At 46.3% G+C, this 27985-nt stretch overlaps 1 protein-coding gene across 8 annotated transcripts in view; it reads left to right on the plus strand.

Moving 5' to 3' along the window:
- Positions 1–27985, plus strand: part of LOC115188717 (dystrophin) — a 208717-nt gene that overhangs the window by 18106 nt on the left and 162626 nt on the right. For 7 of the 8 annotated variants that reach the window (XM_029747452.1, XM_029747449.1, XM_029747450.1 and 4 more), the window contains exons 3-8: positions 2794–2972; positions 11113–11247; positions 12588–12791; positions 16671–16852; positions 24971–25121; positions 25362–25481. In XM_029747452.1, coding sequence (XP_029603312.1) covers positions 2794–2972; positions 11113–11247; positions 12588–12791; positions 16671–16852; positions 24971–25121; positions 25362–25481 — 971 coding nt within the window. The remainder of the gene's footprint in view (positions 1–2793; positions 2973–11112; positions 11248–12587; positions 12792–16670; positions 16853–24970; positions 25122–25361; positions 25482–27985) is intronic. The other variant, XM_029747455.1, reaches the window with a different exon arrangement.

A 27985-nucleotide genomic window follows, 5' to 3' on the forward strand; every position in this document is an offset into this window, starting at 1 on the left:
TGATGAGAGAGAGAACGAGGGAAAGACAGGAAGCAGTTCCATGTCTGTGATGAGAGAACGAGGGAAAGAGAGGAAGCAGTTCCATGTCTGTGATGAGAGAGAGAACGAGGGAAAGAGAGGAAGCAGTTCCATGTCTGTGATGAGAGAGAGAACGAGGGAAAGACAGGAAGCAGTTCCATGTCTGTGATGAGAGAGAGAACGAGGGAAAGAGAAGAAGCAGTACCATGTCTGTGATGAGAGAGAGAACGAGGGAAAGACAGGAAGCAGTTCCATGTCTGTGATGAGAGAGAGAACGAGGGGAAGACAGGAAGCAGTTCCATGTCTGTGATGAGAGAGGGAACGAGGGAAAGACAGGAAGCAGTTCCATGTCTGTGATGAGAGAGAGAACGAGGGAAAGACAGGAAGCAGTACCATGTCTGTGATGAGAGAGAGAACGAGAGAAAGACAGGAAGCAGTACCATGTCTGTGATGAGAGAGAGAACGAGGGAAAGACAGGAAGCAGTTCCATGTCTGTGATGAGAGAGAGAACGAGGGAAAGACAGGAAGCAGTACCATGTCTGTGATGAGAGAGAGAACGAGGGGAAGACAGGAAGCAGTTCCATGTCTGTGATGAGAGAGAGAACGAGGGGAAGACAGGAAGTAGTTCCATGTCTGTGATGAGAGAGAGAACGAGGGGAAGACAGGAAGCAGTTCCATGTCTGTGATGAGAGAGATAACGAGGGAAAGAGAGGAAGCAGTTCCATGTCTGTGATGAGAGAGAGAACGAGGGAAAGAGAGGAAGCAGTTCCATGTCTGTGATGATTGTGTTGCTGTGATTGAGTCTCATCAGCAGTAATGAGATATCAAATGGTTCCTGTCGGCCAGGTTATTAGCAGGCTGAATGAGGCAATAAACACAGAGCTATAAATAGACCATGGAGCATCTTATACAGAATACAGACAGGATTCAGACAGGATTCAGACAGATTACAGACAGAATACAGACACACATTGCTGCTGCAGGCAGGGACATAAACCCTCTCATACCAGTGCATTTAAACCTATGTATGTTCTCATATAGAGATAGATGTAGAGGTGAGAGACAGAGAGAGTAGGAGAACGAGACAGTATGAGAGTAGGAGAAATAATGCATGCAGATGAGAATTAGGCCGATAACCGCTAATGATCAAAATCCAGAAAAGAGCCGTTAAATTCTACAACCACCTAAAAGGAAGCGATTCCCAAACCTTCCATAACAAAGCCATCACCTACAGAGAGATGAACCTGGAGAAGAGTCCCCTAAGCAAGCTGGTCCTGGGGCTCTGTTCACAAACAGACCCCACAGACCCCCAGGACAGCAACACAATTTGACCCAACCAAATCATGACAAAACAAAAAAATAATTACTTGACATATCGGAGAGAATTAACAAAAAAACTGAGCAAACGAGAATGCTATTTGGCCCTAAACAGAGAGTACACAGTGGCAGAATACCTGACCACTGTGACTGACCCAAACTTAAGGAAAGCTTTGACTATGTACAGACTCAGTGAGCATAGCCTTGCTATTGAGAAAGGTCGCCGTAGGCAGACCTGGCTCTCAAGAGAAGACAGGCTATGTGCACACTGCCCACAAAATGAGGTGGAAACTGAGCTGCACTTCCTAACCTCCTGCCAAATGTATGACCATATTAGAGACACATATTTCCCTCAGATTACACAGATCCACAAAGAATTAGAAAACAATCCGATTATGATAAACTCCCATATCTACTGGGTGAAATACCACAGTGTGACATCACAGCAGCAAGATTTGTGACCTGAAGAACTTCTGTGTGAGTGTAATGTTTACTGTTTATTGTTAATTTCACTTTTGTATATTATCTACTTCACTTGCTTTGGCAATGTTAACATATGTTTCCCATGCCAATAAAGCCCTTGAATTAGAGAGAGAGAGAGAGAGAGAGAGAGAGAGAGAGAGAGAGAGAGAGAGAGAGAGAGAGAGAGAGAGAGAGAGAGAGAGAGAGAGAGAGACAGAGACAGAGACAGAGACAGAGACAGAGTAGGAGAATAAAGGTGGATCCATACCAGACAGTGCTGCTGCAGACTAGGACATGTCACTCAGACAGACCCAGACATGAACCCTCTTATAGATAAAGAACATGGACACTACAGAGAGCTGATGATAGTACTGTACACCTCTAATGGTTCATATCCTCCAGGATGTTCTGTCTCACTCACTGCGTCCCAAATGGCACCCTATTCCCTATGTACTGTACAACTTTAGACCAGAGCCCCATGACCTATGGTAAAGGGAATAGGGTTCCATATGGGATGCAGCCACTGTCTGGTTTCTTCTTTGATGAATCATAGATGTTAACCCTGCTGAACCTACAGGAACCTTTAAACACACAATACATTACTGCATGTCTTCTACACTCCTTCACTGCACTCTTCTCTCTTCTCAATGGGTTTTATTGTCAAGTGGTCAGTGTTACTGAGTCTAACCTTTCTCTCTCTTTTCCCCTCCACTCTCCGCTCTCTCCTATATTCTTTCTCTGTCTCACTCTCTTTGTCTCTCTATCTCTCTCTGTCTCTCACTCCTACCCATATCTCTCTCCCTCTCCCTCTCCCTCTCCCTCTCTCTCTCTCTCTCTCTCTCCTCTCTCTCTCTCTCCTCTCTCTCTCTCTCTCTCTCTCTCGCTCTCGCTCTCGCTCTCGCTCTCTCTCTCTATCCCCCCTCACCCTCGTCTTCCCTCTCTGTCTCCCTCTCCCTCCCCCTCTCTCATTCTCTCCCTCCCCCTCTCCCCCTCTAGATGTGGCGGTGCTGCACCCTGATAAGAAGTCAGTCATCATGTACATAACGTCTCTGTTCCAAGTGCTGCCTCAGGGCGTAACCATGGAGGCCATCCAGGAAGTAGAGACTCTGCCTCGGACCATCGTCAAGCAGGAGGAACACTTCACCATCCAGACCCAACAACGCTACTCCCAACAGGTAGACACACACACACACACACACACACACACACACACACACACACACACACACACACACACACACACACACACACACACACACACACACACACACACACACACACACACACACACACACACAGGCTGTGTCTCAAATAGCACCCTATTCCCTTATATAGTGCACTACTTTTGACCAGGGCTTATAGTGCTAGGGTCTAAAGTAGTGCACTATATAGGGAATAGGATGCAGGCCGTCTGTATCTCTATATGTTACTCTGGCATTTTCATAATGGTAAGATGGCATTTCTTTCCCAAGGTCCCCTGGGGCTGCATGCCTTCTCTGTGCTTCTCTCTTCTCTCTGCTGCCATGCAAACCAAAGCAGAAGAAATCACTAGGCGTTAGCAGCTGGAACAGCTGGGCCTTTAAATCACAGTTGTTGACTGTTTTATTGTTTCTGTTCCCTGTGGGTATTTCTCTCTGGTTCAGCTGTTGTGTTGTGACATGATGTTGTCTGTTCTACAGGGTCTCTGGGTCTGTCAGCTCTGGTCTCAGTCTGTCCTCCAGCTAGTTCACTATGTGTTCAGAGTCACGTCCCAAATGGCACCCTTTTTTCTCCCCGGTTTTGTGATTACGATCTTGTCTCAGCCCTGCAACTCCCCAACGTGGCTCGGGAGAGGCGAAGGTCGAATCCTGCGTCATCCGAAACATGACCCACCAAGCCGCTTCTTAAACAACCGCCCGCTTAACTCGGAAGCCAGCTGCACCAATGTGTCAGAGGAAACACCGTTCAACTGACCACCAGAATCAGCCTGCAGGCGCCCGGCCTGCCACAAGGAGTCGCTAGAGCGCCATGAGCCAAGTAAAGCCCCCCTGGCCAAACCCTCCCCTAACCCGAACGACGCTGGGCCAATTATGCGCCGCCCTATGGGACTCCTGATCACAGCTGGCAATCAAACCCCAGGCTGTGGTGACGCCGTAACACTGTGAACAGTGCAGTGCTGACCAGGGACTCTGGACTGAAGGGTCTTGGGCCTCCCAGGACCTCTGGAGTGAAGGGTCTTGGGCCTCCCAGGGCCTCTGGAGTGAAGGGTCTTGGGCCTCCCAGGGCCTCTGGAGTGAAGGGTCTTGGGCCTCCCAGGGCCTCTGGTCTAAAGCAGTGCACTATGTAGGGAACAGGGTCCCATTTGGGACGTATTCCATATCTGTCTGTGATGTCACTGCTGTCATCTCATATCACTGGTATAGTGTTGTTATCCAACACCCTCCATCCCAGTTCATACATGTTCAGCTGTTATACACTGCATGCACAATTATTAGGCAAGTGAGTACTCTGATCTTATCATTGTTTCTATTCACATTTTCCAACTCCAAACCAAAGAAACTTGAATGCTTATTGGATTGAATCATTTTCAGGTGATATGTATTTGTGTAATGAGAGAGGGTGTGGCGAAAGTGAATAACACCTTATATCAAGGTGTGCATAATTATTAGGCAGCCTCATTACCTCAGGTAAAATGAGTCAAAAAAGATATTTAACTGACACTGAAAAACCAAAAATGTAAAATGCCTTTCAGACGTATGCGACACTCTTTAAATAGCTAAACTATTGAGGTGTGACCACCGGACATTCAAACGTTTTGTTGCAAATAGTCAACTGGGGCACAAAAAACGCATGGGGAAGAAAAGGCGCAAATTAACTGCAAAAGACTTGAGAAGAATTAAACGTCAAACTACCAGGAACCCATTATCCTCCAGTGCCACCGTATTTCAGAACTGTAACCTACCTGGAACCCATTATCCTCCAGTGCCACCGTATTTCAGAACTGCAACCTACCTGGAACCCATTATCCTCCAGTGCCACCGTATTTCAGAACTGCAACCTACCTGGAACCCATTATCCTCCAGTGCCACCGTATTCCAGAACTGCAACCTACCTGGAACCCATTATCCTCCAGTGCCACCGTATTCCAGAACTGCAACCTACCTGGAACCCATTATCCTCCAGTGCCACCGTATTCCAGAACTGCAACCTACCTGGAGTGTTCAGAAGTACAAGGTATCAAGTGCTCAGAGACATGGCCAAGGTCAAGAAGACTGAAACAAGACCACCACTGAATAAGATTCACAAGTTGAAGCGTCAAGATTGGGTAAAGAAATACCTGAAGACAGATTTTTCAAAGGTTTTATGGACAGATGAAATGAAAGTGACTCTTGATGGACCAAATGGATGGGCCCGTGGCTGGATCAGTAATGGACACAGGGCACCACTTTGAGTCAGGTGCCAGCAAGGTGAAGGAGGGGTACTGGTATGGGCTGCTATCATTGAGGATGAGGTAGTTGGACCTTTTCGGGTTGAAGATGGACTGAAACTTAACTCCCAAACCTACTGCCAGTTTCTGGAAGATTCTTTCGTCAAACAGTGGTACTGGAAGAAGTCCTCAGCATTCTAGAAGGCCATGATCTTTATGCAGGACAATGCTCCATCACATGCATCCAAGTACTCCACTGCTTGGCTAGCCAGCAAGGGCCTCAAAGATGCCTGAATAACGACCTGGCCCCCTTTCTCACCTGACTTAAGTCCTATTGAGAATTTGTGGGCCCTTCTCAAACGTGGGATTTACAGTGATGGAAGACAATACACCTTTTTGAACAGCATTTGGGAGGCTGTGGTTGCTGCTTCAGCGAAAATTGATCGTGAACAGATCAAGAAACTGACAGACTCCATGGATGGAAGGCTCATGGCAGTTATTGAAAATAAGGGTGGCTATATTGGTCACTGAATATTTTTGAAAGGCCAAAAATGTTATATAATTGTCATTTTGTGTCACTTATCTGTTACACTTACTCTAAAAATTGAGAATAAACAAGTGAGTTGAGAGAAATTATTTTTGTAATTTAGTTGCCTAATAATTGTGCACACTTATATATTTCCCTGAGAAAGACAAAACTCACTTTTCCTTTGTTAAACATTCAGGTTTGAGGTTCAATAACATTTTGGATTGACTGAGAGCATTGTGTTTGTTCAACAATAAAATGAATCCCGATGAATACAATTTGCCTAATAATTGTGCACGCAGTGTAGTGAAAGTGTTTCAGTAGTGTAGCTGCAGTAGAAATATACCCAGTGAGCAAAACATTTAATGATAAATGTTATCTTAGCTCCTTTAATTGCTATCTTTCTGAGTCACTATTCTATTGATGTGGGACTATAAATTGTGATAATGACGGATGGATATGTGGTAGAGAGAGAGAGAGAGAGAGAGAGAGAGGGATGAAGAAAAAGAGAGAGAGAGAGAGAGAGAGAGGAAGAAAAAGAGAGAGAGGGAGGAAGAAGAGAGAGAGAGAGAGAGAGAGAGAGAGGAAGAAAGAGAGAAAGAGAGAGAGAGAGGGAGGAAGAAAAAGAGAGAGAGAGAGGGAGGAAGAAAAAGAGAGAGAGAGAGAGAGGGAGGAAGAAAAGGAGAGAGAGAGAGAGAGAGGGAGGAAGAAAAGGAGAGAGAGAGAGAGAGAGGGAGGAAGAAAAGGAGAGAGAGGGAGGAAGAAAAGGAGAGAGAGAGAGAGAGAGAGAGAGAAATGAGTCTAGCTGTCTGGAAGACGTCATTATCCTTCACTTCATTTATCATCATTTACACCAACTGTCAGAACTATCTCTCCCACTCTGATGTAGACAGACAGACAGACAGACAGACAGACAGACAGACAGACAGACAGACAGACAGACAGACAGACAGACAGACAGACAGACAGACAGACAGACAGACAGACAGGGAGACAGACAGACAGCAGACAGGGAGACAGACAGGGAAACAGACAGGGAAACAGACAGGGAGACAGCAGACAGGGAAACAGACAGGGAGACAGGAAGACAGGGTGACAGACAGACAGCAGACAGGGAGACAGACAGCAGACAGGGAGACAGACAGCAGACAGGGAGACAGACAGACAGCAGACAGGGAGACAGACAGACAGGAAGTCAGACAGACAGGGAGACAGACAGACAGCAGACAGGGAGATGGTTCAGTTCACAGGCTGATTGGTCTGGATGAGTTAACATAGTTTAATATATTCAGCTGTAGCTCAGGGGATTGGTCTGGATGAGTTAACATAGTTTAATATATTCAGCTGTAGCTCAGGAGATTGGTCTGGATGAGTTAACATAGTTTAATATATTCAGCTGTAGCTCAGGGGATTGGTCTGGATGAGTTAACATAGTTTAATACATTCAGCTGTAGCTCAGGAGATTGGTCTGGATGAGTTAACATAGTTTAATACATTCAGCTGTAACTCAGGGGATTGGTCTGGATGAGTTAACATAGTTTAATATATTCAGCTGTAGCTCAGGGGATTGGTCTGGATGAGTTAACATAGTTTAATATATTCAGCTGTAGCTCAGGGGATTGGTCTGGATGAGTTAACATAGTTTAATATATTCAGCTGTAGCTCAGGAGATTGGTCTGGATGAGTTAACATAGTTTAATACATTCAGCTGTAACTCAGGAGATTGGTCTGGATGAGTTAACATAGTTTAATACATTCAGCTGTAACTCAGGGGATTGGTCTGGATGAGTTAACATAGTTTAATACATTCAGCTGTAACTCAGGGGATTGGTCTGGATGAGTTAACATAGTTTAATACATTCAGCTGTAACTCAGGGGATTGGTCTGGATGAGTTAACATAGTTTAATATATTCAGCTGTAGCTCAGGGGATTGGTCTGGATGAGTTAACATAGTTTAATATATTCAGCTGTAGCTCAGGAGATTGGTCTGGATGAGTTAACATAGTTTAATACATTCAGCTGTAGCTCAGGAGATTGGTCTGGATGAGTTAACATAGTTTAATACATTCAGCTGTAACTCAGGGGATTGGTCTGGATGAGTTAACATAGTTTAATATATTCAGCTGTAGCTCAGGGGATTGGTCTGGATGAGTTAACATAGTTTAATATATTCAGCTGTAGCTCAGGGGATTGGTCTGGATGAGTTAACATAGTTTAATATATTCAGCTGTAGCTCAGGAGATTGGTCTGGATGAGTTAACATAGTTTAATACATTCAGCTGTAACTCAGGGGTTTGGTCTGGGTTTAGGACGTACATTTGGGGAAGCCAGGGTCCGTATGTATCAAGCTTCTCAGAGTAGGAATGTTGATGTGGGATCAGTTTAGCCTTTTAGATCATAACGAATACAATCATCTCGACAAGGGTGACCTGATCCTAGATCAGCAGTCCTACTCTGAAAAAGGGCCCAGCTGTCATCCAGCCTGGTTCACAGTGTATTGTTGAGATGTGAGCAGATTCTGATCCGGGATCTGTTGTTCAGACTGGGGAGTTACAGTAGGGAGGGTTTAATCCACTGTAATGGATGCTGCTCTCTCTGTCTTTAGGGGTTAATCCACTATAATGGATGCTGCTCTCTCTGTCTTTAGGGGTTAATCCACTATAATGGATGCTGCTCTCTCTGTCTTTAGGGGTTAATCCACTATAATGGAGGCTGCTCTCTCTGTCTTTAGGGGTTAATCCAGTATAATGGATGCTGCTCTCTCTGTCTTTAGGGTTAATCCAGTATAATGGATGCTGCTCTCTCTGTCTTTAGGGGTTAATCCACTATAATGGATGCTGCTCTCTCTGTTTTTAGGGGTTAATCCAGTGTAATGGATGCTGCTCTCTCTGTTTTAAGAGGAGGGTTTAGTCCAGTATAATGGATGCTGCTCTCTCTGTCTTTAGGGGTTAATCCACTATAATGGATGCTGCTCTCTGTGTCTTTAGGGGTTAATCCAGTATAATGGATGCTGCTCTCTCTGTGTTTAGGGGAGGGTTTAATCCACTATAATGGATGCTGCTCTCTCTGTCTTTAGGGGTTAATCCACTATAATGGATGCTGTTCTCTGTGTCTTTAGGGGTTAATCCAGTATAATTGATACTGCTCTTTCTGTCTTTAGGGGAGGGGTTAATCCAGTATAATGGATGCTGCTCTCTCTGTGTTTTAGGGGAGGGTTTAATCCACTATAATGGATGCTGCTCTCTCTGTCATTAGGGGTTAATCCACTATAATGGATGCTGCTCTCTCTGTCTTTAGGGGTTAATCCAGTATAATGGATGCTGCTCTCTCTGTCTTTAGGGGTTAATCCACTATAATGGATGCTGCTCTCTCTGTCTTTAGGGGTTAATCCAGTATAATGGATGCTGCTCTCTCTGTCTTTAGGGGTTAATCCACTATAATGGATGCTGCTCTCTCGGTCTTTAGGGGTTAATCCAGTATAATGGATGCTGCTCTCTCTGTGTTTAGGGGAGGGTTTAATCCACTATAATGGATGCTGCTCTCTCTGTCTTTAGGGGTTAATCCACTATAATGGATGCTGTTCTCTGTGTCTTTAGGGGTTAATCCAGTATAATGGATGCTGCTCTCTCTGTCTTTAGGGTTTAATCCAGTATAATGGATGCTGCTCTCTTTGTCTTTAGGGGAGGGGTTAATCCAGTATAATGGATGCTGCTCTCTCTGTCTTTAGGGGTTAATCCACTATAATGGATGCTGCTCTCTCTGTCTTTAGGGGTTAATCCAGTATAATGGATGCTGCTCTCTCTGTCTTTAAGGGTTAATCCAGTGTAATGGATGCTGCTCTCTCTGTCTTTAGGGGAGGGTTTAATCCAGTATAATGGATGCTGCTCTCTCTGTCTTTAGGGGTTAATCCAGTGTAATGGATGCTGCTCTCTCTGTCTTTAGGGGAGGGTTTAATCCAGTATAATGGATGCTGCTCTCTCTGTCTTTAGGGGTTAATCCAGTATAATGGATGCTGCTCTCTCTGTCTTTAGGGGTTAATCCAGTATAATGGATGCTGCTCTCTGTGTCTTTAGGGGTTAATCCAGTATAATGGATGCTGCTCTCTCTGTGTTTAGGGGAGGGTTTAATCCACTATAATGGATGCTGCTCTCTCTGTGTTTAGGGGAGGGTTTAATCCAGTATAATTGATGCTGCTCTCTCTGTGTTTAGGGGAGGGTTTAATCCAGTATAATGGATGCTGCTCTCTGTGTTTATGTGTTGCTGATGTACTCTATATAAATACCCTGTATTTTCTAAACTGTCTCTGTTGCTCTGATACTCTTGCCCTTCCTTTCACATCTGTTTCATTTTCTCCTCCAATCTCTCTCCTCCACTCTCTCCCCCACTCTCTCTCCTCTAATCTCTCTCCTCCACTCGCTCTCTTTCTCTGTCTCTCTCACCCTTTCACCCACCCAACCACACATGCCTTTGCGTCTGTCTTCTGTCTTTTTCTCTCGCTCCTACCCTCGATCCCATCCTCCCTTCTTCCCTCTCCCTCCCCTCCCTCTGACTCTCCCTCTCTTTTCCTGTCCTTCACTCTCTCCCTCTCTTCTCCTCTCCTCCCTCTGACTCTCCCTCTCTTTTCCTGTCTTTCACTCTCTCCCTCTCTTCTCCTCTCCTCCCTCTGACTCTCCCTCTCTTTTCCTGTCCTTCACCCTCTCCCTCTCCTCTCCTCTCCTCCCTCTGACTCTATTTTCCTGTCCTTCACCCTCTCCCTCTCTTCTCCTCTCCTCCCTCTGACTCTCCCTCTCTTTTCCTGTCCTTCACCCTCTCCTCTCCTCCCTCTGACTCTCTCTTTTCCTGTCCTTCACCCTCTCTCTCTCCTCTCCTCCCTCTGACTCCTCCTCTCTTGTCCTGTCCTTCACCCAATTTTCTCTCTCCTTTTCCTCTCCCTCCCTCTTCTTGTTTTCTCTTCTTGTCTTCTTCCATTTGTCTTCTTTTTTCTTTCTCTCCCCTTTCTCTCTCTCTCTCTCTTTCTCTCTCTCTCCCCATCTCTCTCTCCCTCTTGCTCTCTCTCACTCTCTCTCTCTCTCTCTCTCTCTCTCTCTCGCTCTCTCCCTCTCTCACTCTCTCTCTCTCTCTCTCCCCATCTCTCTCTCCCTCTTGCTCTCTCTCTCTCTCTCTCTCTCTCTCTCGCTCTCTCCCTCTCTCACTCTCTCCCTCTCTCTCTCACTCTCTCTCTTTGTCTCTCCCTCTCTCCCTCTCTCTCTCCCCCTCTCTCTCTCTCCCTCTCTCCCTCTCTCACTCTCTCTCTCCCTCTCTCTCCCTCTCTCTCTTTGTCTCTCTCTCTCTCTCCCTCTCTCTCTCTCTCTCTCTCTCACTGTCTCTCTGTCTCTCTCTCAGATCACAGTGAGTGTGTCTCAGGGGCGGGTTCGTACCCCCTCCCCCTCTCCTAAACCTCACTATAAAAGCTATGCCTACAGTCAAGCTGCATATGTCAAGTCACCTGAACAAAAGAGGAGACGATTTACTGAGCAGGTCTGTGTCTACTGCTAACTACCTACCCAGTCTGTAGTCTCACAGCTGTAGCTCTCTCCTCTCCTCTCCTCTCCTCTCCTCTCCTCTCCTCTCCTCTCCTCTCCTCTCCTCTCCTCTCCTCTCCTCTCCTCTCCTCTCCTCTCCCCTCCCCTCCCCTCCCTCCCTCCCTCCCTCCTCTCCTCTCCTCTCCTCTCCTCTCCTCTCCCCTCCCCTCTCCTCTCCTCTCCCCTTCCCTCCCCTCCCCTCCCCTCCCCTCTCCTCTCCCCTCCCCTCTCCTCTCCTCTCCTCTCCTCTCCTCCTGGGTGTCCATCCATGGCTGAACAGAGCTGAGGCTGAGCCTGTGGCTACGTAGCAGGTAGTCTTCATTGCAGTTGAACACTTCTCTGGACATTGTGAGATTTGATGATCTGTGCAATATGACTACAATAAAGACACCCTGGAACGCGCCCTGTGTCTCTGGCTTGGCCAGGCTCAGCTCGGCCTACCTCCCCACATCTCCCCCCAGGCTAAATTAACAGTTATCTGGGTTCTCCAGGTGTACCAGTGACTGACAAAAATCTCAGAGTATGTCTGTGTCTACAGAGCATGTGGAGCTTTTGAACGGCATGGCAACGGCACAGCACAGCTTGGCTAACAGCACCACAACACAACACACCAGACGCTCTGTTTGTGCTGCTGACTAATGCACCTGTGTGTTTGGCTTTGTCACCATGAGTCAATGTGTGTTTCTGTCTGTCTGTGTGTTTGTGTGTATGTTGTAATTATGCTTTTGGATAGAGTGTTGCCTTTTGTTTGCCTCTGCAGCAGGTGTGTGTGTGTGTGTGTGTGTGTGTGTGTGTGTGTGTGTGTGTGTGTGTGTGTGTGCGGGGGTTTCTGTGCTTCACACCTCTAATGTGTTTTGGCACCATAGACTTCCATTCCTCATCACACTCCCTTCCCTTCAAGGCAGGAAGTCTTCAGACTGTTGAGACTCCCTAGGAGAGGAAGCCGTGTTAATGTAGTGGGGAACGATTCTCTTACCATTTCCAAGAGAGCAATTTGTTTATTGTCAGTGGTGAGTCTAACCACGCTCTTCAGTCCACTGCCTCATCTCCCTCTCCTAACCCTCTCTCTCCCCCTTCCCCCGCCCCTCTCCCTCCCTCCCTCTCCCCTCCCCTCTCTTTCCTTTTCCATCTCCCCCTCCATCTCCCATCTCCCCTCTCCTAACCCTCTCTCTCTCCACCTTACCCCTCCCCTCACCCCCTCCCTCCCTCCCCTCTCTCCTTTTCCTTTTCCATCTCCCTCTCCTTCTCCTTCTCCCTCCCCCTCCATCTCCCCTCTTCTCCTCCTCCCCACCCCAGACCCAGCTGCTGCGTGGGGGCAGTCAGGATGACCTGGAGCGGGGCCTGAGCCCGCTGGCCCCTGGGGCCACCCAGCTGGAAGACTACCAGAGCATCCTGGAGGAGGTCCTGACCTGGCTGCTGTCTGCAGAGGATGGCCTGCAGGCCCAGCCCCCCATCTCCTCTCACGTAGAGGAGGTCAAGGAGCAGTTCCACACACACGAGGTAGTGACACCCCAGAGAATATATATATCAGTTGAGTTTATTTAATATAACACACGAGGTAGGGACACTCCAGAGGGGATATATACCATATAACACACAAGGTAGGGACACCCCAGAGGGGATATATACCATATAACACACAAGGTAGGGACACCCCAGAGGGGATATATACCATATAACACACGAGGTAGGGACACCCCAGAGGGGATATATACCATATAACAAACAAGGTAGGGACACCCCAGAGGGGATATATACTATATAACACACGAGGTAGGGACACCCCAGAGGGGATATATACCATATAACACACAAGGTAGGGACACCCCAGAGGGGATATATACTATATAACACACGAGGTAGGGACACTCCGGAGGGGATATATACTATATAACACACGAGGTAGGGACACCCCAGAGGGGATATATACTATATAACACACGGGGTAGGGACACCCCAGAGGGGATATATACTATATAACACACGAGGTAGGGACACCCCAGAGGGGATATATACCATATAACACACGAGGTAGGGACACCTCAGAGGGGATATATACCATATAACACACGGGGTAGGGACACTCCAGAGGGGATATATACCATATAACACACGGGGTAGGGACACTCTAGAGGGGATATATACCATATAACACACGAGGTAGGGGACCCCAGAGGGGATATATACCATATAACACACGAGGTAGGGACACTCCAGAGGGGATATATTCCATATAACACACAAGGTAGGGACACTCCAGAGGGGATATATACCATATAACACACGAGGTAGGGACACTCCAGAGGGGATATATACAATATAACACACGAGGTAGGGACACTCCAGAGGGGATATATACTATATAACACACGAGGTAGGGACACTCCAGAGGGGATATATACAATATAACACACGGGGTAGGGACACCCCAGAGGGGATATATACCATATAACACACGAGGTAGGGACACCTCAGAGGGGATATATACCATATAACACACGGGGTAGGGACACTCCAGAGGGGATATATACCATATAACACACGGGGTAGGGACACTCTAGAGGGGATATATACCATATAACACACGAGGTAGGGACACCCCAGAGGGGATATATACCATATAACACACGAGGTAGGGACACTCCAGAGGGGATATATGCAATATAACACACGAGGTAGGGACACTCCAGAGGGGATATATACCATATAACACACGAGGTAGGGGTCCCCCGAGGGGATATATACCATATAACACACGAGGTAGGGACACTCCAGAGGGGATATATACTATATAACACACGAGGTAGGGACACTCCAGAGGGGATATATACTATATAACACACGAGGTAGGGACACTCCAGAGGGGATATATACCATATAACACACGAGGTAGGGACACTCCAGAGGGGATATATACTATATAACACACGAGGTAGGGACACTCCAGAGGGGATATATACAATATAACACACGAGGTAGGGACACCCCAGAGGGGATATATACCATATAACACACGAGGTAGGGACACTCCAGAGGGGATATATACCATATAACACACAAGGTAGGGACACTCCAGAGGGGATATATACCATATAACACACGAGGTAGGAACACTCCAGAGGGGATATATACAATATAAAACACGAGGTAGGGACACTCCAGAGGGGATATATACCATATAACACACGAGGTAGGGACACTCCAGAGGGGATATATACAATATAACACACGAGGTAGGGACACTCCAGAGGGGATATATACCATATAACACACGAGGTAGGGACACTCCAGAGGGGATATATACCATATAACACACGAGGTAGGGACACTCCAGAGGGGAAATATATCAGTTGAGTTTATTTAATATAACACACGAGGTAGGGACACTCCAGAGGGGAAATATACCATATAACACACGAGGTAGGGACACCCCAGAGGGGATATATACCATATAATACACGAGGTAGGGACACTCCAGAGGGGAAATATATCAGTTGAGTTTATTTAATATAACACACGGGGTAGAGACACTCCAGAGGGGATATATACCATATAACACATGGGATAGGGACACTCCAGAGGGGATATATACCATATAACACACGAGGTAGGGACACTCCAGAGGGGATATATACCATATAACACACGAGGTAGGGACACTCCAGAGGAGATATATACCATATAACACACGAGGTACTGTAGGGTTTCAAGCGCAAAACTTGCGAAACTTCATTGTGCATTATTGTCATGCTTTATCATGCTTTATCATGCTTTATCATGCTTTGTCATGCTTTATCATGCTTTATCATGCTTTGTTACATTGTGTGTTTTTAAGAGCGATGAACACTAGGGACACCATAGAGGGGACATAGCTACAGGGCCTTCAGAAAGTATTCATACCCCTTGACTTATTCCACATTTTGTTTTGTTTCAGCTTGAATTCACAATGGATTAAATAAAATAACAAATCTCAATGACAAAGTGAATGTTTAACGATGACAAGCATACCCATAACATGATGCAGCCACCACTATGCTTGAAAATATGGAGAGTGGTATTCAGTAATGTGTTGTATTGGATTTGCCCAAACATAACACTTTTTATTCCGGACAAAAAGTTAACTGTTTTGCAATTCTTTTGCAGTATTAATTTAGTGCCTTGTTGCAAACCGGATACATGTTCTGTAGATATTATAATTTTGTACAGGCTTCTTTTTTTCCCTCAGTCAATTAGGTTACTATTGTGGAGTAACTATCCCTGAGTGGTTTCCTTGCTCTCCGGCAACTGAGTTAGGAAGGACGCCTGTATCTTTGTAGTGACGGGGTGTATTGATACACCATCCAAAGTGGAATTAATAACTTCACCATGCTCAAAGGGATATGCAATGTCTGCTGTTTTATTTTTACCCATCTACCAATAGGTGCCTTTCTTTGTGAGGCATTGGAAAACCTCCCTGGTATTTGTGGTTGAATCTGTGTTTGAAATTCACTGCCTGACTGAGGGACTTTACAAATAATTGTATGTGTGGGGTACAGAGATGAGGAAGTCATTCAAAAATCATGTTAAACACTGTTATTGCACACAGAGTCCATGCAACTTATTATGTGACTTGTTAAGCACATTTTTACTCCTGAACTTATTTAGTCTTGCCATAACAAAGAGGTTGAATACTTATTGACTCAAGGCATTTCAGCTTTTCATTTTTAATTAATTTGGTAAAAAAATCGAAAACATAATTCCACTTTGACATTATGGGGTATTGTGGGTAGGCCAGTGACAAAACCTCTCAATTGAATCAATTTTAACTTCAGGCTGTAAAACAACAAAATGTGTAAAAAGTCCAAGGGTAGTTTAGTTTATAATAATGAATTACAACACAATGGAAGAAGAAAGGAAAGATGAAGGGAATATCTGTTCAGGTAGAAAACCTGACTGTGTGTTTTCCCCCGGTGTTCATTATATACTATAACATGTACTGGGTGTGTGTGTGTGTGTGTGTGTGTCTGTGTGTTCCTGTGTGTGTGTGTGTGTGTCTGTGTGTTCCTGTGTCTATGTGTGTGTCTGTGTATTCCTGTGTCTATGTGTGTGTCTGTGTATTCCTGTGTCTATGTGTGTGTCTGTGTATTCCTGTGTGTGTGTGTGTGTCTGTGTGTTCCTGTGTCTATGTGTGTGTCTGTGTGTTCCTGTGTCTATGTGTGTGTGTGTGTGTTCCTGTGTGCGTGTGTGTGTCTGTGTGTTCCTGTGTCTATGTGTGTGTCTGTGTGTTCCTGTGTCTATGTGTGTGTCTGTGTGTCCCTGTGTCTGTGTGTGTGTGTGTGTGTGTGTGTGTGTGTGTGTGTGTGTGTGTGTGTGTGTGTGTGTGTGTGTGTGTTCTCTCAGGGCTACATGGTGGAGCTGACATCCCACCAGGGCAGTGTGGGCAGGGTGCTGCGTGCGGGCAGTGCCCTGCTGGGTGAGGGCCATTTAACGGAGGAGGAGGAGAAAGAGGTCAGGGAGCAGATGAACCTCCTCAACTCCCGCTGGGAACACCTCAGAGTGGCTAGCATGGAGAAACAGAGCAGGTAGGGCACACACACACATGGATGGATGCCTACACACACACACACACATGGATGGATACACACACACACACACACACACACACACACACACACACACACACACACACACACACACACACACACACACAGGCAGACAACCTATGGACCATACCTACATTAGGGTGATTATCACCTGCCTCCCTCTTGGAAATCTCTGCTGGTAATGTCTGCTGGTAATGTCTGCTGGTAATGTCTGCTGGTAATGTCTGCTGGTAATGTCTGCTGGTAATGTCTGCTCATAATGTCTGCTGGTAATGTCTGCTGGTAATGTCTGCTGGTAATGTCTGCTCGTAATGTCTGCTGGTAATCTCTGCTGGTAATGTCTGCTGGTAATGTCTGCTGGTAATGTCTGCTCGTAATGTCTGCTGGTAATCTCTGCTGGTAATGTCTGCTGGTAATGTCTGCTGGTAATGTCTGCTCGTAATCTCTGCTGGTAATGTCTGCTGGTAATGTCTGCTGGTAATGTCTGCTGGTAATGTCTGCTGGTAATCTCTGCTGGTAATGTCTGCTCGTAATGTCTGCTGGTAATCTCTGCTGGTAATGTCTGCTCGTAATGTCTGCTGGTAATGTCTGCTGGTAATGTCTGCTGGTAATGTCTGCTGGTAATGTCTGCTCGTAATGTCTGCTGGTAATGTCTGCTGGTAATCTCTGCTGGTAATGTCTGCTCGTAATGTCTGCTCGTAATGTCTGCTGGTAATGTCTGCTCGTAATGTCTGCTGGTAATGTCTGCTGGTAATCTCTGCTGGTAATCTCTGCTGGTAATGTCTGCTCGTAATCTCTGCTGGTAATCTCTGCTGGTAATCTCTGCTGGTAATCAGTGAGAACATGTGTTAAGGAATTCATCAACCAGAGAAGCCAATGCATTATTCCGGGGAGGCCCCAGTCACAGAGACCACTCCATCACTTCCTAACCCCTGATCCCTCCATAATGACTCCACACATACACAGGGTTGGGGAATAACAGATTACATGTAACATATTACAAAAAACAGTAACTGTAATCCGTTACGCTACTAACTAAAATATTGTAATCGGATTACAGATACTTTTGTAAGAACTAGATGATTACTTCTCAGATTACTTTTAAATTCAGAAAGGATGTTTGTGAAACAATTCTTTATGACAGCTTTCTGTTTTCTCAATGACATTCAAATCAGCATTGAAAAAAGGAGCAAATTTGTTCCACCTAAGTGAGTCTGACCACAACTCAGAGACCACTATGATGACACACCAAATGTGTTTGATGGATTGCGGGAAAAGAGCAGGAATAGGCTTTTGTAGGCTACAGTCCAAGCTATGTCTTCCAATGGTGTGACTTCTGTCGGCATCCAAAGATTATCCAACTTGAATAAATTCTTGGAGGTAAAGACGACAGTAGTGGTGTAGCCCAACGGGCGATATGGATATCACTTATTACTGATATCTGGGCTGCATAGCGCATTGATCAAATCAAATCAAATGTTATTTGTCACATGCCTCAAATACAACAGGTGTAGACCTTACAGTGAAATGCTGACTGACAGGCCCTTAAACAACAATGCAGTTTTAAGAAGAATAAGTGTTAAGTAAAAAATAACAAATGTGAATCACACTGCTGCTCTCTGATTTAGCTATTATTACTATTTAGTATCATGGGTTGTGGAGGTTGTGGAGGTTGAGGAGGTTGAGGAGGTTGTGGAGGTTGTGGAGGTTGAGGAGGTTGTGGAGGTTGTGGAGGTTGTGGAGGTTGAGGAGGTTGAGGAGGTTGAGGAGGTTGAGGAGGTTGAGGAGGTTGTGGAGGTTGTGGAGGTTGAGGAGGTTGAGGAGGTTGAGGAGGTTGTGGAGGTTGTGGAGGTTGTGGAGGTTGTGGAGGTTGTGGAGGTTGAGGAGGTTGTGGAGGTTGTGGAGGTTGTGGAGGTTGAGGAGGTTGAGGAGGTTGAGGAGGTTGTGGAGGTTGTGGAGGTTGTGGAGATTGTGGAGCTTGTGGAGATTGTGGAGATTGTGGAGGTTGTGGAGGTTGTGAATGTTGTGGAGATTGTGGAGGTTGTGGAGGTTGTGAATGTTGTGGAGGTTGTGAATGTTGTGAATGTTGTGGAGGTTGTGGAGGTTGTGAATGTTGTGGAGGTTGTGGAGGTTGTGAATGTTGTGGAGGTTGTGAATGTTGTGGATGGCTGTTCACAAACGTATATGTGTATTTAATCCAACAATGGTTGAATTCAAGAAGTTTAAGCTGCCAATCAATCATTGTTTTTGTGACCAGTGGACAGCCAGTGAAAAAATGCGCTCTTGCAACAGCTGCATAGTGTGGCTCCCAGCCTGTGGAATAACAGCTTGAGAGAGTTCCTCCTCTTCTCAACTCCCCCGTGGTGTTGTTACATTTCCCAGTCCTCTCCTCAACTCCCCCGTGGTGGTGTTGTTACATTTCCCAGTCCTCTCCTCAACTCCCCCGTGGTGGTGTTGTTACATTTCCCAGTCCTCTCCTCGACTCCCCCGTGGTGTTGTTGTTACATTTCCCAGTCCTCTCCTCAACTCCCCCGTGGTGGTGTTGTTACATTTCCCAGTCCTCTCCTCAACTCCCCCGTGGTGTTGTTACATTTCCCAGTCCTCTCCTCAACTCCCCCGTGGTGTTGTTACATTTCCCAGTCCTCTCCTCAACTCCCCCGTGGTGGTGTTGTTACATTTCCCAGTCCTCTCCTCAACTCCCCCGTGGTGGTGTTGTTACATTTCCCAGTCCTCTTCTCAACTCCCCCGTGGTGTTGTTACATTTCCCAGTCCTCTCCTCAACTCCCCCGTGGTGGTGTTGTTACATTTCCCAGTCCTCTTCTCAACTCCCCCGTGGTGGTGTTGTTACATTTCCCAGTCCTCTCCTCAACTCCCCCGTGGTGTTGTTACATTTCCCAGTCCTCTCCTCAACTCCCCCGTGGTGTTGTTACATTTCCCAGTCCTCTCCTCAACTCCCCCGTGGTGTTGTTACATTTCCCAGTCCTCTCCTCAACTCCCCCGTGGTGTTGTTACATTTCCCAGTCCTCTCCTCAACTCCCCCGTGGTGGTGTTGTTACATTTCCCAGTCCTCTCCTCAACTCCCCCGTGGTGTTGTTACATTTCCCAGTCCTCTCCTCAACTCCCCCGTGGTGGTGTTGTTACATTTCCCAGTCCTCTCCTCAACTCCCCCGTGGTGGTGTTGTTACATTTCCCAGTCCTCTCCTCAACTCCCCCGTGGTGGTGTTGTTACATTTCCCAGTCCTCTCCTCAACTCCCCCGTGGTGTTGTTACATTTCCCAGTCCTCTCCTCAACTCCCCCGTGGTGGTGTTGTTACATTTCCCAGTCCTCTCCTCAACTCCCCCGTGGTGGTGTTGTTACATTTCCCAGTCCTCTCCTCAACTCCCCCGTGGTGTTGTTACATTTCCCAGTCCTCTCCTCAGCTCCCCCGTGTGGTGTTGTTACATTTCCCAGTCCTCTCCTCAGCTCCCCCGTGGTGGTGTTGTTACATTTCCCAGTCCTCTCCTCAACTCCCCCGTGGTGTTGTTACATTTCCCAGTCCTCTCCTCAACTCCCCCGTGGTGTTGTTACATTTCCCAGTCCTCTCCTCAACTCCCCCGTGGTGTTGTTACATTTCCCAGTCCTCTCCTCAACTCCCCCGTGGTGGTGTTGTTACATTTCCCAGTCCTCTCCTCAACTCCCCCGTGGTGGTGTTGTTACATTTCCCAGTCCTCTCCTCAACTCCCCCGTGGTGTTGTTACATTTCCCAGTCCTCTCCTCAACTCCCCCGTGGTGGTGTTGTTACATTTCCCAGTCCTCTCCTCAACTCCCCCGTGGTGGTGTTGTTACATTTCCCAGTCCTCTCCTCAACTCCCCCGTGGTGTTGTTACATTTCCCAGTCCTCTCCTCAACTCCCCCGTGGTGGTGTTGTTACATTTCCCAGTCCTCTCCTCAACTCCCCCGTGGTGGTGTTGTTACATTTCCCAGTCCTCTCCTCAACTCCCCCGTGGTGTTGTTACATTTCCCAGTCCTCTTCTCAACTCCCCCGTGGTGGTGTTGTTACATTTCCCAGTCCTCTCCTCAACTCCCCCGTGGTGTTGTTACATTTCCCAGTCCTCTCCTCAACTCCCCCGTGGTGTTGTTACATTTCCCAGTCCTCTCCTCAACTCCCCCGTGGTGTTGTTACATTTCCCAGTCCTCTTCTTGAAGAGCAAGGGGTATTTAATGAATTGGAACGACTGTAAATCTGAAACACTCTGGTGTTTAATGTAAAGATATAGCCTAATGGTATAATTATGTGTTTTAGAAAGCGATGGGTCTGAAGAAGCCTACATAACCAACCCATAAAGTAGAATGTAACATCCATATATGGCCAGCTTGTCACAGGGGTCGTGGAATGGAGACCAAGACGCAGCGTGGATAGTGCTCATTCTTTTTCTTTAATGAAAACACTTCAAACAGCAAAACAAGAAAACGACCAACAACAGTCCCGTCAGGTACTACGACTAAAACGGAAAACAACTACCCACAACCCCAAAGGAAAAACAGGCTGCCTAAGTATGGCTTCCAATCAGAGACAACGAAAGACACCTGCCTCTGATTGGAAACCATACCTGGCCGAACATGAAAACCAACACATAGAAACAGAAAACCCAAAATACATACAAAACAAACCCCCCTGCCACGCCCTGACCATTCTACTATGGCAAATGACCTCTTTCACTGGTCAGGACGTGACACAGCTATGTAAACTCTAACATTGATTTATCCTGCAGTAGATGTTGTTCAATTGATAATACACTGCTCAAAAAAATAAAGGGAACACTAAAATAACACATCCTAGATCTGAATGAATGAAATAATCTTATTAAATACTTTTTTCTTTACATAGTTGAATGTGCTGACAACAAAATCACACAATAATAATCAATGGAAATCCAATTTATCAACCCATGGAGGTCTGGATTTGGAGTCACACTCAAAATTAAAGTGGAAAACCACACTACAGGCTGATCCAACTTTGATGGAATGTCCTTAAAACAAGTCAAAATGAGGCTCAGTAGTGTGTGTGGCCTCCACGTGCCTGTATGACCTCCCTACAACGCCTGGGCATGCTCCTGATGAGGTGGTGGATGGTCACCTGAGGGATCTCCTCCCAGACCTGGACTAAAGCATCCGCCAACTCCTGGACAGTCTGTGGTGGATGGAGCGAGACATGATGTCCCAGATGTGCTCAATTGGATTCAGGTCTGGGGAACGGGCGGGCCAGTCCATAGCATCAATGCCTTCCTCTTGCAGGAACTGCTGACACACTCCAGCCACATGAGGTCTAGCATTGTCTTGCATTAGGAGGCCAACCGCACCAGCATATGGTCTCACAAGGGGTCTGAGGATCTCATCTCGGTACCTAATGGCAGTCAGGCTACCTCTGGCGAGCACATGGAGGGCTGTGCGGCCCCCCAAAGAAATGCCACCCCACACCATGACTGACCCACCACCAAACCGGTCATGCTGGAGGATGTTGCAGGCAGCAGAACGTTCTCCACGGCGTCTCCAGACTGTCACGTCTGTCACATGTGCTCAGTGTGAACCTGCTTTCATCTGTGAAGAGCACAGGGCGCCAGTGGCGAATTTGCCAATCTTGGTGTTCTCTGGCAAATGCCAAACGTCCTGCACGGCATTGGGCTGTAAGCACAACCCCCACCTGTGGACGTCGGGCCCTCATACCACCCTCATGGAGTCTGTTTCTGACCGTTTGAGCAGACACATGCACATTTGTGGCCTGCTGGAGGTCATTTTGCAGGGCTCTGGCAGTGCTTCTCCTGCTCCTCCTTGCAGAAAGGCGGAGGTAGCGGTCCAGCTGCTGGGTTGTTGCCCTCCTACGGCCTCCTCCACGTCTCCTGATGTACTGGCCTGTCTCCTGTAAGCGCCTCCATGCTCTGGACACTACGCTGACAGACACAGCAAACCTTCTTGCCACAGCTCGCATTGATGTGCCATCCTGGATGAGCTGCACTACCTGAGCCACTTGTGTGGGTTGTAGACTCCGTCTCATGCTACCACTAGAGTGAAAGCACCGCCAGCATTCAAAAGTGACCAAAACATCAGCCAGGAAGCATAGGAACTGAGAAGTGGTCTGTGGTCTCCACCTGCAGAACCACTCCTTTATTGGGGGTGTCTTGCTAATTGCCTATCATTTCCACCTGTTGTCTATTCCATTTGCACAACAGCATGTGAAATTTATTGTCAATCAGTGTTGCTTCCTAAGTGGACAGTTTGATTTCACAGAAGTGTGATTGACTTGGAGTTACATTGTGTTGTTTAAGTGTTCCCTTTATTTTTTTGAGCAGTATATAAATGTGTGTCTTCTTTTAATGCCTCTTGAGGGGAAAGTAATCTAAAAGTAACTGAATGTAATCAGATTATGTTACTGAGTTTGGTTAATCCAAAAATTACGTTACTGATTACAATTTTGGACCGGTAACTATTAGCTGTAACAGATTACATTTAGAAAGTAACCTACCCAACCCTGCACATACTGTACACAGACACACAGGCAGGCACACACACACACACACACAAATCAAAATCAAATCAAATTTGATTTGTCACATACACATGGTTAGCAGATGTTAATGCGAGTGTAGCAAAATGCTTGTGCTTCTAGTTCCGACAGTGCAGAAATATCTAACAAGTAATCTACCAATTGCACAACAACTACCTTATACACACAATTGTAAAGGAATGAATAAGAATAAGTACATATAAATATATGGATGAGCGATGGCCGAGCAGCATAGGCAAGATGCAGTAGATGGTATAGAGTACAGTATATACATATGAGTAATGTAGGGTATGTAAACATTATATAAAGTGACATTGTTTAAAGTGACTAGTTATACATTTATTACATCCAATTTTGAATTATTAAAGTGGCTAGAGATTTGATTCAGTATGTTGACAGCAGCCACTCAATGTTAGTGATGCTGTTTAACAGTCTGATGGCCTTGAGATAGAAGCTGTTTTTCAGTCTCTCGGTCCCAGCTTTGATGCACCTGTACTGACCTCACCTTCTAGATGGTAGTGGGGTGAACAGGCAGTGGCTCGGGTGGTTGTTGCCCTTGATGATCTTTTTGGCCTTCCTGTGACATCGGGTACTGTAGGTGTCCTGGAGGGCAGGTAGTTTGCCCCCGGTGATGCGTTGTGCAGACCTCACCACCCTCTGGAGAGCCTTACGGTTATGGGCGGAGCAGCTGCCATACCAGGCGGTGATACAGCCCGACAGGATGCTCTCGATTGTGCGACAGGATGCTCTCGATTGGGAACACACACAGACTTTTGCATGCACCTACCCACACACACAAGCACACACACAAGTACACACACACACACACATTTGCATGCACCCACACAAGCACACACATGCACACACATGCACACACATGCACACACAAGCGCACACACACACACACACACACACACACACACACACACACACACACACACACACCACACACACACACACACACACACACACACACAAACAAACACAAATTCCTCTGAAAGCCAGCCTGTCTCTCTGGGTGAGAAATATGTCTCTCTGTCCTTGAAGGTAATATTATGTTTTGAATAGACCTCAGCTGCAGCTCTCTGTGAGGTGTCTAGTTAGGATCTAGCTGTACTCAACAGCCCCCTGCCCTCTTTGCTCAGTCTCTCCTCTCCTCCTCTCCTTCCTCTCTCCTCCTTCCTCACTTCCCCTCTCCTCTCCTCCCCCCTCTCTTCTCCTCTCCTCCTCTCCTCCTCCCTCTCTTCTCCTCTCCTCTTCTCCTCTCCTCCTCTCCTCTCCTTTCCTCCTCTCCTCTCCTCCTCTCCTCCTCCCTCTCTTTTCCTCTCCTCTCCTCTACTCCTCTCCTTCCCTCTGCTCTTCTCCTCTCCTCTTCTCTTCTCTCCTCTCCTTCTCCCTCTCTTCGCTCCTCTTTTTCTCTCCTCTCCTCTTCTCCTCTCCTCCCCTCCTCTCCTTTCCTCCTCTCTTCTCCTCCTCCCTCTCTTTTCTTCTCCTCTCCTCTTCTTTTCTCCTCCTCTTCTCTCCTCTCCTCTCTCCTCTCATCCTCCTCCCCCAGACTCCACGAGGTGTTGATGGACCTTCAGCACCAGCAGTTGAAGCAGCTCACTGATTGGTTGGAGCTGACAGAGGGGCGGATCAAGCGGATGGGGGCTCAGCCTATGGGGCCAGACCTGGAGGATGTTAAACACCAAGTAGAGGACCACAAAGTAGGTCACCTACTATCTAGCTACCTGCAGGGCTGGGGTCCTTTCAGGGTTATGTTCATTACAGCACATCCTAGTGAAATAATCATGGACATTTACTATTAGATCACTTCAGATAGTGTCATTCCATTTCCTTCCACTTTGGGCCATTTCCTTCCATTTTGGGCCATTTCCTTCCATTTTGGGCCATTTCCTTCCATTTTGTCCCTACTAGACTCAACCCAATTATCATGCCTGTTGTAGCTGTTGCAGGAGGACCTAGAGTTGGAGCAGGTGCGTGTCAACTCTCTGACACACATGGTGGTGGTGGTGGATGAGAACAGTGGAGACAGCGCCACCGCTGCCCTGGAGGAGAAACTACAGGTGAGACAGGCAGGACACACACACACACACACACACACACACACACACACACACACACACACACAAAACAGAAACAGAGTAATCATGCATAAGTTGTGTGTTCTTATACACTGTCTAATACACTATCTAGTACACTGTCAAGTACAATGTCTAATACCACTATCTAGTATACTGTCTAGTACAATGTCTAGTACAATGTCTAGTACACTGTCAAGTACAATGTCTAATACCACTATCTAGTATACTGTCTAGTACAATGTCTAGTACAATGTCTAATACACTGTCTAGTACACTGTCTAGTACAATGTCTAATACCACTATCTAGTATACTGTCTAGTACAATGTCTAGTACAATGTCTAATACACTGTCTAGTACACTGTCTAGTACAATGTCTAATACCACTATCTAGTACACTGTCTAGTACAATGTCTAATACCACTATCTAGTATACTGTCTAGTACAATGTCTAGTACAATGTCTAATACACTGTCTAGTACACTGTCAAGTACAATGTCTAATACACTGTCTAGTACACTGTCAAGTACAATGTCTAATACCACTATCTAGTATACTGTCTAGTACAATGTCTAGTACAATGTCTAATACACTGTCTAGTACACTGTCAAGTACAATGTCTAATACACTGTCTAGTACACTGTCAAGTACAATGTCTAATACCACTATCTAGTATACTGTCTAGTACACTGTCAAGTACAATGTCTAATACCACTATCTAGTATACTGTCTAGTACAATGTCTAGTACACTGTCTAGTACAATGTCTAGTACACTGTCAACTACACTGTCTAGTACAATGTCTAGTACAATGTCTAGTACACTATCTAGTACACTGTCTAGTACACTGTCTAGTACACTGTCTAGTACAATGTCTAGTACACTGTCTAGTACACTGTCTAGTACACTGTCTAGTACAATGTCTAGTACACTGTCTAGTACACTGTCTAGTACACTGTCAAGTACAATGTCTAATACCACTATCTAGTATACTGTCTAGTACACTGTCTAGTACAATGTCTAATACCACTATCTAGTATACTGTCTAGTACAATGTCTAGTACAATGTCTAATACACTGTCTAGTACACTGTCTAGTACACTGTCTAGTACAATGTCTAGTACACTGTCTAGTACACTGTCTAGTACACTGTCTAGTACACTGTCTAGTACACTGTCTAGTACAATGTCTAGTACACTGTCTAGTACACTGTCTAGTACACTGTCTAGTACACTGTCTAGTACACTGTCTAGTACACTGTCTAGTACAATGTCTAGTACACTGTCTAGTACACTGTCGGCTGATGTTCTCCCTTAGTGGAAGAGAGAAGAGAAACCCATTCGGGTAGAACGTAGTATTTGTGTGTAAATAGATTGGATGGTAAATAATGAGTGTTCTCTGGTGATTAACCATGTCTAGCAGTTATCCAGGAACTCAGGATTCTGTTCTGCTCTATATATATATATATATAGAGAGAGAGAGAGAGAGAGAGAGAGAGAGAGAGAGAGAGAGAGAGAGAGAGAGAGAGAGAGAGAGAGAGAGAGAGAGAGAGAGAGAGAGAGAGAGAGAGAGAGAGAGAGAGAGAGAGAGAGAGAGAGAGAGAGAGAGAGAGAGAGAGAGAGAGAGAGAGAGTTAGAGAGAGAGAGAGAGTTAGAGAGAGAGAGAGAGAGAGAGAGAGCAGGTGGAGCAGAAGAGAGAGAGAGAGAGAGAGAGAGAGAGAGAGAGAGCAGGTGGAGCAGAAGAGAGAGAGAGAGAGAGAGAGAGAGAGAGAGAGAGAGCAGGTGGAGCAGAAGAGAGAGAGGGAGAGAAAAGGGGAAATTGCTTTGTTAGTTAGTTTATTTGTCTCTTGTATGTGGTTATTAGGAGATAATGGGAGAAGATGCCGTAGTCTTGTCAGTATGAATCATAATAGAGATACAGTCTAATGCAGAGTGTTGTTGTTGTTTAGTGTTTAGATGGAGCGATACGATATGGCACCAAACAACCAAACCTGTTTTAACTGCAGCTATAAGAAACAGAGGACAAACATACATTCTGAAAGGCTGACCTTTACATGTCTTCTATTGACAAACCGGGTGGAGAGGTGGCCAGTGGAGTTCAACCTGTGGAGTTCAGTAGAATGTCCTGTAGAAACCGGGTGGAGAGGTGGCCAGTGGAGTTCAACCTGTGTAGTTCAGTAGAATGTCCTGTAGAAACCGGGTGGAGAGGTGGCCAGTGGAGTTCAACCTGTGTAGTTCAGTAGAATGTCCTGTAGAAACCGGGTGGAGAGGTGGCCAGTGGAGTTCAACCTGTGGAGTTCAGTAGAATGTCCTGTAGAAACCGGGTGGAGAGGTGGCCAGTGGAGTTCAACCTGTGTAGTTCAGTAGAATGTCCTGTAGAAACCGGGTGGAGAGGTGGCCAGTGGAGTTCAACCTGTGGAGTTCAGTAGCATGTCCTGTAGAAACTGGGTGGAGAGGTGGCCAGTGGAGTTCAACCTGTGGAGTTCAGTA

The sequence above is a fragment of the Salmo trutta genome, unplaced genomic scaffold (genome assembly GCF_901001165.1).
Source record: "Salmo trutta unplaced genomic scaffold, fSalTru1.1, whole genome shotgun sequence".
NCBI lineage: Eukaryota > Metazoa > Chordata > Actinopteri > Salmoniformes > Salmonidae > Salmo > Salmo trutta.